General features: G+C 41.2%; 1 protein-coding gene across 6 annotated transcripts in view; it reads left to right on the top strand.

The window, feature by feature from the left end:
- The window catches only part of fut1.S (fucosyltransferase 1 (H blood group) S homeolog), a 30407-nt gene extending 22134 nt beyond the window's left edge, over positions 1-8273 (top strand). For 4 of the 6 annotated variants that reach the window (XM_018226868.2, XM_018226869.2, XM_018226870.2 and 1 more), the window contains exons 3-4: positions 75-296; positions 6884-8273. In XM_018226868.2, the coding sequence (XP_018082357.1) occupies positions 6940-8013 (1074 nt within the window). In that variant the 5' untranslated portion in view covers positions 75-296; positions 6884-6939 and the 3' untranslated portion in view covers positions 8014-8273. 6 annotated transcript variants of the gene reach the window in all.
- Positions 8274-19419: the final 11146 nt, after the last annotated feature.

The raw sequence follows: 19419 nt of genomic DNA, 5'->3' as shown, positions 1-19419 counted from the left end.
ATTATCCAATCACAGCCATGGGTGACTTTGAGGTCGATCCCAGTCCTGCAATAAACCTATCTCCGTATTGACAGGTAAAAAAAGAAAGAAGCAAAACCGGATTGTCAGCTGTGGGAGATAATATGCAGACACACCTTAGCATTGCATAATCGCATTGTATTTGGTTACAATTTGCTCTTCTGGATCTGGCTGCAAGGTCTATAAATTTACTGGCACAGAATGGAGGAACGCTCACCCTAGTTTCATTGGCATGTTTTATTGCCTGCACAAAGATAACCTGGAGCCCTAATTAAAAGGTATTTAAATTTATAGTTATTGCTTCTTTTTATTATTCATCGTTCTATTCCGACCTCTCCTATTTCTTTTCCAATGTTGTATAATCAATGCATGGATACTAAGGGAATTTGGACCCTAGAATCCTGATTTTCTGAAATATATACATTTATGCTCCTTTGTATGTAGGGATACTTTTGGCAATGGTACATTTACCCGCAGGTTCAGAACATAAGAAACTGTAAATGAAAGTTCTGAGAAACTGATGAATTGTCCAAAATATTGGGATTATACAGTGTAACACAAGTTAGCACAAGGCTAGGGCACGGAGGACTTTGAGAACAGCCCAATTAGAGTGATGATATTTGCACTAGGGATATCCAGCATGCATCCCTCCAGGTTTTGGTATATTTATAACTCCCTGCACCCCCAGATAGTCAATGGATTGTTGCTGCCTTGTATAGACTGAAATACATCATAATGGGGTACTGCTCAACTACCACTCAACTACTGCCCAGCTGCTAACTACTGACTAGCTCCTACTCAGCTGCTGCTCAACTACTGTCCAGCTGCTAACTACTGACTAGCTCCTACTCAGCTGCTGCTCAACTACTGTCCAGCTACTAACTACTGACTAGCTTCTACTCAGCTGCTGCTCAACTACTGTCCAGCTGCTAACTACTGACTAGCTACTACTCAACTATTACTCAGCTACTGACTAACTCCTACTCAGTAACTGATCAACTACTTCTTAACTACTGCCACGCTGCTAACTACTGACTAGCTCCTACACAGCTAATACTCAACTATTACTCAGCTACTGACTAACTCCTACTCAGTAACTGATCAACTACTTCTTAACTACTGCCACGCTGCTAACTACTGACTAGCTCCTACACAGCTACTACTCAACTATTACTCAGCTACTGACTAACTCCTACTCAGTAACTGATCAACTACTTCTTAACTACTGCCATGCTGCTAACTACTGACTAGCTCCTACTCAGCTACTGCTCAACTACTAACTACTACTCAACTACTGCCCAACTGGTAACTACTGACTAACTACTGCCCAACTACTGCCCTACAGAGGAAGCAGACCCTGTGGCTGCAGGGTGCCCCAGGAGGTATAGGGAGCCTCATGAGGCCCACATAATGAGAAATTTCAGCATATATATGTAAAACAGGACAACCTCTGGACATGTTGGGGACCCTAAAAGACATGCACTGCCTGTTCATTCTACATGTCTATTTGTAACTGCATATCGTATTGCTTAATCATTCATTAAAAGCAAAACACACCTTGAATGAACAATGAACAAAGCCGTATTGATCTACAATACTGTCTACTGTGGGGATCAATTACTTATTCACCTCAGTAAAACTGCCCCAGTGACTGAATAATAAAAAAGAATGTATTAGCAAATATCTCTACTAGATTTGCATAACAAGAAATACCCAAAATAACTTCCTTTGAATGGAGGGAGGGGGGATATTTGGGCTCTACTGAATTGATTTTGACAAAATAGAATGACGTTTACAAAATAACAAGTCAGAAAAACACATAACAGGTTAATGTTGCACAGAGAACTACCAGTTGGATTATTTTTCTGTACTAAATTATGCAGAACCAGGGGTGCCATGAGAAATCGTGGGGCCATGTACAACAAAATTTTCTGGGCCCCACCCCTCCCCAGAGCTGCTCACCCCACTGATGACCAGCCCCCCCCCCCATACAAGTTAAAAAAATATTGGTTACCAGGGCCCCCTGTACAAGTTAAATAAAACACTGGTGGCCAGGCCCCCAAAGTTAGAAAATATTGGTGGCCAGGGCCCCTACAAGTTAAAAAAAAACATTGGTGTTCAGTGGAACTTTAAATTTTGGCAGGCTACTTTCATTCTCCTCGGCAAGTGGTCATCTTCGTCCTTTTCCATCGCAGCTTATTTGTTCTTTTCCATTGCGGCTTCTTTGTTCTTTTGCGTCGCGGTTCTTCTTTCTTTTCCATTGCCGGCTTCTTTGTTCATCTCTGGAGTGGTATTTTTCATTCTTTTCCATCGTGGCTTCTTCATTCTTTTCTGTCGTGGCTTCTTCGTTCTTCTCTGAAGAGGTCTTCTTGTTTCTTTTTTCATCGTGGCTTCTTCGTTCTTTTCCATTGCAGTTCCTTCTTTTCCATCACGGGCTTCTTCGTTCTTTTCCATTGCGGCTTCTTCGTTCTTCTCTGGAGCGGTATTTTTTGTTCTTTTTCATCATGGCTTCTTCATTGTTTTCTGTTGTGGCTTCTTCTTTCTTCACCGAAGTGGTCTTCTTCTTTCTTTTCCGCCATGGCTTTTACATTCTTTTCTGGAGCTTCTTCTGCAGCATGACCGGGCTTCCTACTTTCCAGCACTCTGGTTATCTCATCACATGCAGAACCTCACCGGAGTGCCTTCAAATGCTCCTTTAAAACTCACCTCTTCTACCAAGCCTACACACTAACCTCAGAACTACCTTTACATAAATCATTTATTTCCTAAATGAACCCACCAGCCTTTTCACTTTGCTTCTCACAAGTCTTTTATCTGGTCAACTTGATGGCCACCCAGCTGTTCTTCCAAAATGAACTTTCCATGCAGTTCTTCGTATCCCTTTAATCTCCACTCCCTTCAAACTATAAACTCTTGCGGTCTCGGCTTTCATTACATACTGTATTTGGGATGGGATGAAAATCTCATTAATCCAAAAACATTTCACATGCATGGTATCTCTTTGGACATGTTGGGCCTCCTATATTACTTTGTGTTGTGGTTTAAGGTGCAATATATCAAGCATAAATAGCCCTCAATTAGTATTTATCAGTAACTGAGCCTTTATGTTTGCTCTAGTGACTTTTATGACCTTTAATAAAAATCTTAATAAGCTTCCCGTGCCAAAGAAAATGTGGGTGCTTTTGTGTGTTTCAAAGGATATCATTGCTGTGAAAGAAGCCCGTAACCTGAATAAATATTTGTGTAATGGTTTTGCGCGATTACTTAAGCATTATTATACTTGATCTGTTTATATTGACCTCTTGGAAGATATCTTTAGTACCATGAATTACCGTATTATATAAAATCCCCTGGTGCTTAGTGTAAGATCTGTGTATAATGTAGAAGTGTCATCTACAGTGAGATTACCCCAGTGAACACTTGCCATAGAAAACTGTCAAAAGCATGTGGGATCACCTGAGTCAATAAATAATAAAATCGAGGGCCCCAATATTGTTGAAGGCTGATTCCAAACTTGACATTTACAGGTTTAATTAATGCAGGTCTCTAATGGCACATATAGCTTGCATTGTAGTATACTGATTTGTACTGATCTTCCAGATAATGATTGTGTAGGAAGTTTCTAGAAATGCAATCAGTGCGTGACAATCACTTGGAATTTTTTGTTTTTGTTCTGTGTTGACTTTACTAAAAACACGCAAGTTTTTGCTTTTTTTTTTAGTTTGCATATTATCTTGTGTTCTAAATAAGAGACTAGATGTTACTTACAACTGTTTTGTGATCAAATCTCTTGCCTCTGTTCCCATGCCAGTATAGCCCCCTCTTACTTTTGTTCCAATGCCCATTCAGCTCCTACCTTTTTACTTTTCCCATACAGTCCCCTCTTGCTTCTGTTCCCATGCCCATGTAGCATCTTCTTGCTTCTGTTCCCATGTCCAAGTAGTATCTTCTTGCTTCTGTTCCCATGCCCAAGTAGTATCTTCTTGCTTTTGTTCCCATGCCCATGTAGTATCTTCTTGCTTTTGTTCCCATGCCCATGTAGTATCTTCTTGCTTCTGTTCCCATGCCCAAGTAGTATCTTCTTGCTTCTGTTCCCATGCCCATGTAGTATCTTCTTGCTTCTGTTCCCATGCCCATGTAGTATCTTCTTGCTTCTGTTCCCATGCCCATGTAGTATCTTCTTGCTTCTGTTCCCATGCCCATTTAGTATCTTCTTGTTTCTGTTCCCATGCCCATGTAGTATCTTCTTGCTTCTGTTCCCATGCCCATTCAGTGCCCTACCATCCCTAAAAAATCAGTACCGTCCTTACCTTGCTTAAGACCCACATGATTGGTAGTTCTAATTCTAATTGTTGAACCAGACATTTTAAAGGGGTTATTCACCTTCCAAACACTTTTTTAAGTTCAGTTGTTGTCAGATTATTCTCAATAAACAAAGTCTTTTTTCAGTTGCTTTCCATCTTTTATTTTTTACTATTTTCCCAAAATTGAAGTTTAATGTTTGGTCTCTGGGGTTTCAGCCTGGCAGCTCAGTGATCCAGGAGCATCTGAACTGTTATAATTTGCTCCATTTAGTTGATCCATTTCTCAGCAGCATCTCTGGAGCAACTATTGTATCAAGTCAGACAGCTGCCTGTAATGAAACTCAGGGATTCTGCTCAACAGGGACAAAGATAATATAGTGAATAAAGTACCCCCTCTTGTAAAATATAAGGATATTATAAGTTACCGAGGAGTTTCATGACCATATAAAAACACCAGGCCGAAGGCCGAGTGTTTTTATACAGGTCATGGAACTCCGAGGTAACTTATAATATCCTCATATTTTACAACTGGGGGTACTTTATTAATTATAATACACAAATTTTAGTGAGTCATGTGACAGAAATTACATCACTACTCACCGTTTATAACTGATGACATCACTACTCACCGTTTATAAGGATATAATTTACAAGATATTCATGGCTTTTGTGTATTATAAATGTATCAACTAAATGTATCAATTTAGAACAGTTAATGAGTCAGCCCCCCCAGCTGCTTTACAAGCTGAAAAATTAAACTTTACCCATCAATATTAGAAAATCAGTCACAAATAGAAAGTCATTGTGAAAAGTCTTTATTTCTGGTGAACTATCTGAAACCAACTGACCTGAAAAAAGTGTTTGAAGATGAACATCCACTTTAAGAATCAGTACCATGGCAATAGCTTCTTTCAGTTTCTTTCATTTATTGTTCCCATTCCTCCAACCACCGTGTTTTTGGTGGAGAGAAGAGAAAATCCTTAGTAGAGAACTAAAGTAAAAGGACAAGTAAAGTGAGATTCCTTGTGAATATATTAGACACATTCTATTACTGAAAGGCAATCATATTGGCTACAGCAGGAGAGCCCATACTTTACTAATGTGAGGTCTACTTTTAGTGATGTTGTCCCATTATGATCTACATCCATAAAAGCAGTTAGAATTTTGTTCCATGGAAAATATTACTTAAATATTGATTTATGAGAAAATGTATATTGTTATATTTAAAGGGATACTGTCAAAGGTATATTTTTTTCATTTTCAAAATGAATCAGTTAATAGTGCTGCTCCAGTAGAATTCTGCACTAAAATCCATTTCTCAAAAGAGCAAATAGATTTTTTTATATTCAATTTTGAAATCTGACATGGGGCTAGACATATTGTCAGTTTCCCAGCTGCCCCAAGTCATGTGACTTGTGCTCTGATAAACTTCAATCACTCTTTACTGCTGTACTGCAAGTTGGAGTGATATCACCCCCCTCCCTTTTCCCCCCAGCAGCCAAACAAAAGAACAATGGGAAGGTAACCAGATAGCAGCTCCCTAACACAAGATAACAGCTGCCTCTAAAGCTGGCCATAGACGCAAAGATCCGATCGTACGAATCGTGGATTCGTACGATTTTCGGACCGTGTGTGGAGAGTCCCGACATTTTTCGTGCGCCGGAGATCAGTCGTTTGGTCGATCGGACAGGTTAGAAAATTTCTGTCGCCTGCCGATAATATCTCTGCGTGTATTGCCGATCGTACGATTTTCAGAGGGAGACTGTCACTAGTGTTGTCAGACATAAGTATCGTACGATTGCTGTCAGGGGCAGAACATTGGGTGATCTGTTCTTATTTGATCGGAATGGTAAAGACTTTGATCTGAATGGTTAGTGGAGGGTCGGGAGATGGGAAAGTCCGATCGTACGTTGATTCGTACGATCGGATCTTTGCGTCTATGGCCAGCTTAAGATCTAATAACAACACTCAATAGTAAAAACCCATGTCCCACTGAGACACATTCAGTTACATTGAGAAGGGAAAACAGCAGCCTGCCAGAAAGCATTTCTCTCCTAAAGTGCAGGCACAAGTCACATGACTGGGGCAGCTGGGAAACTGACAATATGCCTAGCCCCATGTCATATTTCAAAATTGAATATAAAAAAATCTGTTTGCTCTTTTGAGAAATGGATTTCAGTGCAGAATTCTGCTGGAGTAGCACTATTAACTGATGTGTTTTGAAAAAAACATGTTTTCCAATGACAGGATCCCTTTAACAATCACCCATTTCTTATGTAACCTTAACATAATAATTATATGAATGAAAAGCATCAAACAGGAGGGTGATTTAGTCAAGCTGTTTGTTGACCATGTCTTGAGATCTACTGATCACCAGCTAAATATCTACTGGTAGATTCAGATCTAGCTTTTGGGCACCCCTGGGCTATGGCACCCAGCTACACATAATTCTCATTTAATTCTCTTTAATTTACTCGCACCTCATGTCATGTGGTTTGAATGTGAAACGATATATCTAGTGAGAATGTGGATACTAACCACTTGTTTCTGTTTCCTTACAGGTGACATTGCTTCATCCAACTGTCCTTACAACACATGATCGAAGTTTTCAGGAGGTATGGAAATGGCAAATAAAAAAAGGATGATGCTTTTGATGACTGTAACCATGTTATCAGTGGTTGTCTTCTTGGCACTTTATAAACTGCAGTTTCAAGTCCAGTTTTTGTTGTTCTCTTCTGAGCTTCCTTTTCCGTTCATGTGCCTTGATAAGTCCAATCGAGAAAAGCAAGAGGATCCAAGTGAATCCAGCGATGCAGAAGAGGATAGTAAATGTGTTGAGGGTGGGATATGGACTGTTAAACCTGACGGGAGATTGGGCAACCAGATGGGAGAATATGCCACCTTGTATGCTCTGTCCAAAGCCAATGGTTACCAACCCTACATTCTCACTGAAATGCATAATTACTTGGCGCCTATATTTAATATCACACTCCCCGTTTTACACAGTAATGTGGTCAGCTATGTGCCTTTTAAAGAGTACTGGATCCACGACTGGATGTCTGAACACTATAATCATATTAATGAGAAGTTCTTGAAGTTTACTGGGTACCCCTGCTCGTGGACCTTTTATCATCACTTGCGCGATGAGATCCGCCGAGAGTTCACTATTCACGACCACCTGAAAACGGAGGCCAACCAAATATTACAGGCAATTAAAGGTCAACGGAAAAACGTGACCTTTATAGCCATCCACGTTCGGAGAGGAGATTATATCGATGTCATGCCCACCGTTTGGAAAGGAGTCATTGCAGATAAAGCTTACTTGGACCAGGCCATGGGCTATTTCCGTCAGAAGTACACAGAGCCCGTCTTTGTGGTGGCCAGCAATGGGATGAGGTGGTGCAAAGAAAACATAGACGATTCCAAGGGGGATGTCTATTTCTCAGGGGATGGAAATGAGTCAACTCCAGGTAAAGACTTTGCTCTCTTGGCCAGCTGTAACCACACAATAATGACCGTTGGCACATTTGGCTTCTGGGTGAGTTACCTAGTTGGGGGAGAAACCATATACCTCACCAATTTCACCTTGCCCGAATCAGAATTCCTCAAACTGTTTCACTATGATGCGGCTTTCCTGCCGGAGTGGAAAGGGATTCCTGCAGATCTTTCGCCTCTTAGACATTTATTATAGACGAGCTGAATTTGCCGCGCCATGGAGCTGTGCCTGTAAATGTTAAATTGTACCCCTTTACCCTGGAGGGAAAAACCACTTGAACTGATGTTTATTTGTGTCCAGCTGTGAAGGACTGTAACTTATTTATTTATACGTTTGTTTTTTCTTTTTTCTACTAAATGAGGATAACAATGTTTATTGTAAGACCACCGTGGGCATCATGCAGATCTGCACTTTGTTGAATTGCTCCATAACAAGACAAAATTCCATTTACAGAATTTCTGTGTCTTTGGCTGTTCTTCTTTTAAAAAAACAAAAATTAACATAAATTTTTAGTACAGGTATAGGATCCGTTCATTGGAAACCCGATATCCAGAAAGCTTCAAATTACGGAAAGGCTGTCTCCCATAGACACCATTTTATCCAAATAATCCAAATTTTTAAAAATGATTTCTTTTTTCTCTGTAATAATAAAACAGTAACTTTTACTTGATCCCAACTAAGATATAATTAATCCTTACTTGAAGCAAAACCAGTCTATTGGGTCTAATTAATATTTACATGATTTTCCAGTAGACTTAAGGTATGAAGATCCAAATTACAGAAAGATCCATTATCCGGAAAGCCGAAGGTCCCGATCATTATGGATAACCGGTCCGATACCTGTATAGCATAATTATACCCACAAATAGTACAAAAGTTTTCTCATAGGGCCCTTTAGCAAGTATATACCTGATGAAGAATGTCCTGTTGATCTGAGTTTAGGAGGAGCTAAAAGAACTATATGCAGGGGCTCCAACCATTGTGCTGGATGAATGAACACAAAGGGGCCACACTGAATGGCAGTGGTAGGAAAAGTATTTGGGAGCTTACTCAATAAATACAAATTTATCTCATGCTATTACAGGCCCTGTAGCTATAGGAACATTGGGGATAATACGCAGATATACTGTAGTATTGGGAGAGACACGGCTGATCCTATCAAATGTGGGGCCCAATTGGGACCATGTTGGCGGGGCCCCTAGACAAAGTGTTGCTGGCTACTGACACACCAAGTATTTAGGAAAATAAGGGCATACAGGCACAAAATAGAAAGGAAAGGGGCAGACAAGGTATGAGAGTGAGAGGTATGAAATAGGGGCACATAATAGGGGCACACAGGGTAAGAGAGAGAGAGAGGGAGGAAATAGGAGAGTGGACTGGGCCAATTAGTTTGGGGCAGGCTGGGCCGATTCAGCTTGGGAGCAGGCTTGGTTGGATTGGGGGCAGGCAGGGCCTATCAAGGTTGGAGGAAAGCTGGGCCTATGAGAGTTGGGGGCAGGCTAGACCTATGGAGTTGGGGGATAGGCTGGCTTATCAGAGTTGGGGTGGGCTGGACCTATGGATTTGGGGATGGTCTGAACTCTCAAAGTTGGGGGCAGGCCAGGCAGCATCATGTGCTGAGGGAAATATTATCTGTGCTGCCCTGTGGTGCGGGGCCCTATTGGGCCCAATTGGTCTAATAGGCCTAAGGCCGGCCCTGGGGAGAGACACTTCTTATAGTAGCAGTGGTATAATAATCTCTGGGAAGGGAGTGTGACTGTGGGATAGCAGGTATAGTAGGGAGAGATGGTGCCTATAGTAACAGTGGATAATAGTCTCTGGGAAGGGAGTGTGACTGTGGGATAGCAGGTATAGTAGGGAGAGATGGTGTCTATAGTAACAGTGGATAATAGTCTCTGGGAAGGGAGTGTGACTGTGGGATAGCAGGTATAGTAGGGAGAGATGGTGCCTATAGTAACAGTGGATAATAGTCTCTGGGAAGGGAGTGTGACTGTGGGATAGCAGGTATAGTAGGGAGAGATGGTGTCTATAGTAACAGTGGATAATAGTCTCTGGGAAGGGAGTGTGACTGTGGGATAGCAGGTATAGTAGGGAGAGATGGTGTCTATAGTAACAGTGGATAATAGTCTCTGGGAAGGGAATGTGACTGTGGGATAGCAGGTATAGTAGGGAGAGATGGTGCCTATAGTAACAGTGGGATAATAGTCTCTGGGAAGGGAGTGTGGCTGTGGGAGAGCAGGTATAGTAGGGAGAGATGGTAATAGAAATACTAGATCCCCGTTTCTAAATTTTGAGCCCTTAGGTTACCAACACCCAGGGCCGCCATCAGGGGGGGACAGGGGGGACAAGCGTACCGGGCCCGGGCATGAAGGGGGGCCCGGCAGCGCTGCATTTTTTTGAAGATCCGGGCCCCCCTTACGAGCGCCCGAGCCGTACGTCTTGCCTCTTCAGTGCCGAATGCGGAAGTGCCGAAAAGCCGAAGCCGATGCGACGAAAAGACCCGAAGTCACGGAAAAAGCCGAAGTCACGAAGCGCCGAAAAGACCCGAAGTCACGAAAACAGCCGAAGCCGAAGTCCTGAAGCAGCGCAAAGACCCGAAGTCACGAAAACAGCCGAAGCCGAAGTCCTGAAGCGGTGAAAAGACCCGAAGTCACGAAAGGAGGCGAAGTTGAAGTACTGAAGCCATGAGTTCAATTCTACTGAACACCAGTTTGTGTTTTTTTTTTTTTTTAATCCCCTGGCCACCAATGTATTATTTTAATATTCTATAGGCCCCTGCCACCAATCTTTTTTTTAAAACTTTTGTTTTTGGGGCCCCAATTTTTTTTTTAACTCGTAAGGGGCCCCTTGCCACCATTGTTTTTTTTTGGGGTTTTTTTTAAAAAAAAAAAATTAATTTTCTTTTTGGTGGCCCCAAATTTTTTTAACTTGTAAGGGGGCCCCTGCCACCAGTTTTTTTTTTTTTTCAAAAAAAAATTATTTTTTTTTTAAATTTTTTTTGGGGCCCCAATTTGTTTTTAACTTGTAAGGGGGCCCCTGCCACCATTTTTTTTTTTTTCAAAAAAATTTTTTTTTCTCCAAATTTTTTTTTGGGGCCCCAATTTGTTTTTAACTTATAAGGGGGCCCCTGCTGCCAATGTTTTTTTTTTTTTTTCAAAAAAAAATTAATTTTTTTTCAAATTTTTTTTCAAATTTTTTTTTGGGGCCCCAATTTGTTTTTAACTTATAAGGGGGCCCCTGCCGCCAATGTTTTTTTTTTTTTAGTTTTTTTTACATTTTTTTTTGTTGGGGCCCCAAGTTTTTTTTAACAGGGGGCCCCTGCCACCAATGTTTTTAAAAAAAAAAAAAATTTTAATTTTTTTTTTTTTGGGGCCCCAATTTTTTTTATAAGGGGGCCCTGACCATCAATAGCTTTTTACAACTTGTGTGGGGGGGGTTACTTTTTTAGCGCTGATGTCTGTGTGGTCTTTTAACTGCGATGTGGGCGGGATATGGGGCGGAGCTTGGTCGTCAGTGTGGGCGGGGCCCAGGGGGCCCCAAAAATTTTGTTGTACGGGGCCCCGTGATTTCTAATGGCGGCCCTGCCAACACCTAAAAGCTATTATAGAGTAACTGTCAGATGTAGATCAGGTTGGACTGGTTTATAATGTACAGAGGATCTTTTGATGGGCCCAGCCTTAGTGATGACAACCAAAGACAATATCAAGCAACAATTTCTTATTTGCACCATATGTGTATATGACACCATTTATCACGGTCTCTGTGAAGACGGACCCTCAATGTCTGGTTCTGTGGTGGACCCTAAGAGGTACTGGAGAGTCCAACAATATCTAGTTTAAAGACAACCCTGAAAGCCATACTAAAACATTAGCATTTTAAATACTGACGTTTCCAGGACTTATAATGTAAGTGACATTTTATGCATCTTTTCAGAAATAACCCTCCATTCATAAAACACAGTAACCGCTAGAGACTTCACTTAAAGGAACAGTAACACCAAAAAATGTAAGTGTTTTAAAGTAATGAAAATATCATGTAGTGTTGCCCTGCACTGGTAAAACTGATGTGTTTGCTTCAGAAACCCTACTATAGTTCATATAAACAAGCTGCTGTGTAGCAATGGCGGAAATTGAAAAAAGTCTATATGGCACAGGTTGAATAGTGGATAACAGATAAGACCATTATGTTCTACAGAGTTTATCTGCTGTGTAACCTGAGCCTTTTCTCCTTTGAATGGCTGCCCCCATTACTACACAGCAGCTTATAGTAGTGTTTCTGAAGCACACACACCAGTGTTACCAGTGCAGGGCAACACTGCATTATATTTTCATTACTTTAAAACACTTATTTTTTGAAGTTACTGTTCCTTTAAATGCTGTTGACTGTATAGACATTCTAAAATCTATAACTTCCTTTAAAGAAAAATGGAAATGAAAAGGCAGACTCACACTAAATGCATCTGTGCTGGTGGTGTAGGTCATTCTCTTCAACAATAATATTCAAATGTTTGTCATAATTTATTGCCTTGTTTTCCCTTTTTAGATGTTCTTGTCCGTTCTGCAGCTCTTTCCTTTGGCGTGTAGACATCTCAAGTGTCCAGTAAAGTGGATTTGATTGCAGCCATATACAGTAATACAGTACATAGTAGAAACAAAATAATGTTTCTCCAAAACCCATGGTGCTACACATAAGACTATAAAAGGATTATCACGTGTGTATATTTCTATTTCTCTTCAAGCGTGAATGTTTTTTCTTGAGGTGAACAATACACGGTCCTGCTGGGCAAGGTAGACATACATTTGTGTAAAGTATTCCAGAGGTTTTTGATGCAGTTCATTGTGAATATATTCAGTTCAGTTCTACTGGATCAGTGGCATAAAGCTGGCCATACACTAATAGATCTGGCAAGGTCGCCTAATGAGTCTATCTCAATGAGGCCACCAGGATGAGCCTAGTCTATGATGATATCCTAATATGGGTCACTCTAAGCCAGGGATCCCCAATCTTTTGAACCTGTGAGCAACATTCAGAAGTTAAAGGAGTTGGGGAGCAACACTAGCATGAATAATGTTCTTGGGGTGCCAAATAAGGGCTGTGATTGGCCATTTGATAGCCCCTATGTGGATTGTCACCCTACATTGAGGCTCTTTTGGGCAGTACACCAGGTTTTTATACAACCAAAACTTGTCTCCAAGCCAGGAATTCAAAAATAAGCAGCTGCTTTGAGGCCACTGGGAGCAACATCCAAGAAGTTGGAGAGCAACATGTTGCTCACGAGCTACTGGTTGGGGATCACTCTAAGCCAGGGATTCCCAACCTTTACAACCCATGAGCAACATTCAGAAGTAAAAGGAGTTGGGGAGCAACACTAGCATGAAAAATGTTCCTGGGGTGCCAAATAAGGGCTGTGATTGGCCATTTAGTAGCCCCTATGTGGATTGTCAACCTACATTGATGCTCTGTTTGGCAGTACACATGGTTTTTATTCAAATAAACTTGCCTCCAAGTCTGGAATTCAAAAATAAGCTCCTGCTTTGAGGCCACTGGGAGCAACATCCAAGAGGTTGGAGAGCAACATGTTACTCATAAGCTACTGGTTGGGGATCACTGCTCTAAGCAGACCCTTTAGGAGAGAGTTGTATAGATGCATCAATGTGGTCTTTGCATGACGGACCTTCCAAAACTGCCTCATATATAGTGAATAAAGTACCCCTTTTGTAAAATATAAGGATATTATAAGTCACCGAGGAGTTCCATGATCCTATAAAAGCCGAAGGCCGAGTGCTTTTATACAGGTCATGGAACTCCGATGTTACTTCTAATATTCTCATATTTTCCAACAAGGGGTACTTTATTTATTATAATACACACGTTTTAGAGAGTCATGTGACAAAAATGACATCAGAACTCACCGTTTATAAGGATATAATCATGGCCTTTGTGTATTATATATATATATATATATATATATATATATATATATATATATATATATATCCAGCCAATAGTTAGAAAGATATCACGGACATGTGATCAGGAGGAAGTACAATAAGCGGTGGAGACTTGCACAGCTGATTTTAGGCAATGTAGGGTAAATAATATATTCCAAACAGTGGCGTAACTTGATGTTACTGGGCCCCACAGCAAGTTAATTTTAGGGCCCCCAACATATCCAGAGGCTGTCACTAGTTACAAGAGTATATTGTTCATTCAAGGTGTGTTTTGCTTTTAATGAATGATTAAGCAATACGATATGCAGTTACAAATAGACATGTAGAATGAACAGGCAGTGCATGTCTTTTAGGGTCCCCAACATGTCCAGTGATTGTCCTGTTTTACCAATATACTGTATGTTGAAATTGCTCATTAATTAGGGCCTCGTGGGGCTCCTTATACCTCCTGGGCCCCCCTGCAGCCACAGGGTCTGCTTCCTCTGTAGTTACACCACTGATGCCAAAGTTCAGACCCATTACATATACAGTCTGTTAGTAGGGGTCTCTTTGATAGGACAATTAGCAAATGGGGTACAGAGTGCACTAATTAATGAAAGGGGTTGTTCACTTTTAAATCAACTCTTTGTATGACGTAGAGAGGGATATTCTGAGACAATTTGCATTCGGTTTTCATTTTTTACTAATTAAGGTTTTTGAGTTATTTAGCTTTTTATTCAGCAGCTCTGAAGTTTGAAGTCTCAGTAATCTGGTTTCTAGGGTTCAAATTCCCCTAGCAACTATGCACTGATTTGAATAAGAGAATGGAATATGAATAGGAGAGGGACTGAATAGAAAGATGAGTAATAAAAAGTAGCAATAACAATAAATGTGTAGCCTTACAGAGTATTTACTTCTTAGATGACCAGGAGAAAGAAAGAGGCTGCTCTGATGTTCTTCTGCTTAGGAAAGAATTTAGGGAGGTTTCTTGTGTTTTTCCTAAGCAGAAGAACATCAGAGCAGCCTCTTTCTTTCTCCTGGTCATCTAAGAACTAAATACTCTGTAAGGCTACACATTTATTGTTATTGCTACTTTTTATTACTCATTGACTACTTGGTGGTCAGACTGGTGGGAAACTGACCAGCAGGTGGCGCTGCTGTAACAAAATTAGTTCATATTAATAGCACATGTATCCCTTAATATCTTGGAATAAAAAGAAAATAATGAATGCAAATCACAAAAGTTCTAAGAATACAATTTTACATTCATTTATTTTAAAGGTTTACTTATCCTTTAAGTCAGTTGGTTTCTTCAGGGTGATGGTGATCCTTTAAATATATCTTCTCCCTGTACAGCTGCAAACGGCACTGATCCAGGTGGGTCAGCAAATGAAGCAGAACCCCACAGTACTCTCGGCTTTACTCTCTGTGTCTCCCTTTAAGTCTATGGCACATGTTGGGACTTTTAGGGTATTTTGTCTGCTGTTTTTTCCAGAGTAGCCAAACCAGCCCCCAGTCATCCCCATTGCCGCCTATGAGAGCCATGTAAAAGTTGTCAGAACAGAAGACTTTCACATGATTTGTTTATAGAAAACACACGGCCCCCATAATGGTACTGAGTACTTACGGGACACTACAACTTGATTTTTTTTTTTTTTAAAAAAAAAGTATCATTTAATAAAAAGAACATATTTTTGTAAAGAATAATATTGTCTGTTTTGTTGGGAATGGCTTACTTGCCCTTGCAGTGCGCCAATGTTGGTAGCAGAGCAGAAGACTGGTCTAATGATAAACGATACAATTATGTAACCAGTATGTACTAAGTTGAGATGCGTTTGTTTGAGCTTACCGCTGTATACGGTGGGCCCAGTTGCACACACCCCAGACCTACAGCAAGGGGAGCAAAACACCAGGAAACTTCAAAAGACGCTGGCACAAGCCTGGACCCACGGAGTCTTCTTAACCCTTTTACAATCTGACTCCGGCTTTATTACTTCGTGGGTCCAGGCTTGTGCCAGCGTCTTTTGAAGTTTTCTTGTCTAATGATAACCATGAAAAAGCTCCAAATAATGACACAGAATGTGCCAGCGTCAAAACCACGTAATTTCGCCGCGAGTTCACGTCTGCCAAATTTATTCTCCATTAATATTGAGAACCAGAAAGTCTCTTCTCTCCCCTGGTCCTGTACCTCTGGCAAAGGAATTTTTAAACCAGGGAGGGAGAAGAAGGTAGAGAGATTCTATGTATATTGTTGTAGAGCCAGGAGAGCACAGAAGGCGGCACACGGCAAGTCCTGACCTCAACTTCCGTTTCCCACTTCCAACTCTGAAACTCCTCTCTCCTCAATGGGCACGGCCAGAGTAAGTCAGGTAGCCCATCCCTACACCATTGCACCGGGCATGTGCCTTCTGCCTACCTCTAGCCCTGACCCGTTGCAGAAGAGGCAGGGGATTCAAGTTATGCCCCCGTATGTAAGCATGACAACAAATCATCAAACAAATTTACATTCAATTTGCATATGCAATCATTTTCAAGTTCAATGCCCTGTATGGTCTACTGTGGAAATAATTGTATCTACCTATCATAGCAGAGAGCAAGGAGTCTCAGATCCAGTCTGCGTTCTATAGCCCTTAAAGTACTATGTTATTTTCTTAAAGGGTTTGCTCACCTTTTTTCAGTTCAGTTGTTTTCAGATTGTTCCCCAGAAATAAAGACTATTTTCAATTACTTTCCATTATTTATTTTTACCGGTTTTCCAAAATCTAAGTTTAAAGTTGAATGTTGGTGTCTCTCGTGTTTGAGTCAGCTCAGTAATTCAGGTTCAGACTCTGAACCAGGGGTGTCCAAACTTTTTTACAACGAGGGCCAGATTTGGTGAAGTGAAAATGTGTGGGGGCCGACCATTCTAATTGTTCCATTATCTGGGAGCACAAAAGAAAGGGAGGCCCCAAAATGGACAGGGCAACTCTAATGTACAATAGTTTGTTTCAGCTTATACTTGAGGGGATAATAAATAATTATTTACCACACAAATCAGCCCTGACAAGCTTCCTGCATCTGCACCAGAACGATTACATAACACTGTGCCTAACCATAATGCTCATACAGGCCTGGACTGGCAATCTGTGTACAGGCTACTTGCCTGGGACTGGCAAACTTCCCCCTTTTTCTCCTCCACCCCTCTGTAGCTCACTCTGACAGCCAGAGAGAGAAGTTGTGGAGGAGTGTGTTGTGTGAGTGCAGAAGAACAGAAGTCTCCTGCACAGACTGACTCTGACTGAGTTTTACCTCGTAGTCATGGTGAATGGCAGCACACTGCAGCAGGCAGCCTCTCTCAGTCTCCTGAGACGTCCACACGCTGTCTCCCCAGTCCCCACCCAGTTTCCAGAGGGCAGGCTTACAGTCTGACTCCAGCCAGCCAGCCAGCCAGAGTGAAGCCGTGGGGAGGGGGGCGTGCCTGGGCAGCACAGCTCTAGTGACGTCCACACTCTCACACACCCAGTCTCCTCACAGGCCAGCCAGCGAATCGGGGGGCGGGGCATGCCGGCACAGCAGCAGCAGCAGCAGTCTCTCTCCTCTCCAGGGACTGTAATCAGAGGGAATGAGGTGCCTGCCGTGCTGGACGTGGTGACGTTTACAGCGCTGCGCCGCCTCCCAGTTAGTTAGTTGGTCTGCGGTCGCTGGGAGATTAGGTCTTGGCTTGCTCCCTGTATCTTTTAGGAATTTGATGCGGGCCAATTTAAAATGGATCGCGGGCCGCAGTTGGCCCGCGGGCCGTAGTTTGGACACCCCTGCTCTGAACTGTTACAATTTTGCAACATTGAGTTGATCCATTTCTCAGCAGCATCTCAGGAGTATTAGTAACTATTGTATCAACTCTAACAGCCGCTTGTAATGAAACCCAGGGATTCTGCTCAGCAGGGACAAAGATAAGAAATGTATCAACTAATGTATCAATTTAGAACAGTTTAGAGGGTCGGCGACCCCCCCCTTCCCAGACCTGCTTTGGAAGGTGAAAAATGACACTTTACACTTCAATATTAGAAAAACAGTCACACAAAAAAAATAGAAATTGGAAAACTTTATTTCAGGGGAACTCTCTGAAAACAACTAGGTGTTTGAAGGTGAACCACTCCGTTAATATTAGGCAATCATTGTGTATATTGCAAAGTAAAGAGGGATTCCTATAGGAATCAAGTCTCCTGTAAGAGGTATCCAAATGTGCCAAGAGGTCATTAACTCTAAATACCTACATAGCTGCATAACAACCCCAAATAGCTACAAGAATGCCTACTGGGTTTTACTTTTTAGTAGTTTACAATTCATTCTCTGTTAAATTTAGGTTTATGGAGCCAACATGACTCTTAAATTGGCCAAACATGCAGAAATAATTGCCCTTGGCAATGCAGGAAACATATCACATTTATCTAAAATAGAGTTGCTGTACCACTTCCCAGCAACTCGTTTTTGTCGCGGCAACATTTTTTTCACGGCAGATTTTTCCATCCATGCCTGCCGAAAAAATTCTCTCATCACTATTAGCCATTCTAATGTTCTGGTACAGGTATGGGATCCATTATCCGGAAACCAGTTATCCTAAAAGCTCAGAATTAAGGAATGGCCATCTCCCATAGACTCCATTTTATCCAAATAAACCATATTTATAAAAGTTATTAACCCTTTTCTGTGTAATAATAAAACAGTAGCTTGTACTTGATCCCAACTAAGATATAATTAATCCTTATTGGAAGAAAAACCAGACTATTGGGTTTATCTAATGTTTACATGATTTTTTACTAGACTTTAGGTATGAAGATCCAAATTACAGAAAGATCTGTTAGCCGGAATACCCCTGGTCCCCGAGCATTCTGGATACCAGGTCTCATACCTGTACTGGAGAATACTGTGATGGAGCAGATTCAGGAAATCAAGCTGAAATACATTTTGAATAGTCCAAAGCTTTTCCGGCCTCTTTTGAAGATACTCTTTTTCTTGAGGGTTGGAGCTCTTTTGAAGACACTTGTGAAAGAAAGGAGTCAGGCTAGAAATCCACAGTCAGGTAGAACTTGCATTTCTGAAAAGAATTACTTCCTCACAAAGGAACGCCTGTATACGTGAAACAATCCACTCCTCAAACAGTTTAACAAGAAAATCCATTTTATTTACTGTAAAATGTTTTATTAAATATTGTACTGAAATAGGAAAGATTTTTTAAAAAAACAACACACTAACGAACTGCTTAGTTACCTTTCTCCTTGAAAATGGCTTACTGAGTACAGCATCCCATGATTCAGTCTGTCCTAACTACCCACTATGTAATTCAGCTCTCAAAAAACCTAAAGGCTCTAACACATCATCAGCTGGCGCTAAAGACCAACAATACTCAGGAATAACTGGGGAGCAAATGTTTTGTACCCAAAAATCCACTCAACCTCTCCCCCCATCATGGGCTCCGGCAGGGGGAAGACCCAGTCTAATAGATACTTAAAGGGGAACTATCCCAAAAATGAAAATGTAATATAAGCTTCCTCATACTGAAGCAAGACATTTTCTAAATACAATTAAAAATGTTGCATTGTTTTTTAAATCAAGTTTATATTCATTATCAGCATCTGTTTCTCTTCATTCTCTCTTCATGTAGCAGTTGGGTGTCAGATAATCATTGACAGTT

The sequence above is a fragment of the Xenopus laevis genome, chromosome 7S, assembly GCF_017654675.1.
Source record: "Xenopus laevis strain J_2021 chromosome 7S, Xenopus_laevis_v10.1, whole genome shotgun sequence".
Taxonomy (NCBI): domain Eukaryota; kingdom Metazoa; phylum Chordata; class Amphibia; order Anura; family Pipidae; genus Xenopus; species Xenopus laevis.
Note: the sequence above shows the minus strand (reverse complement) of the source record. Positions and strands in the feature narration are given on the sequence as shown.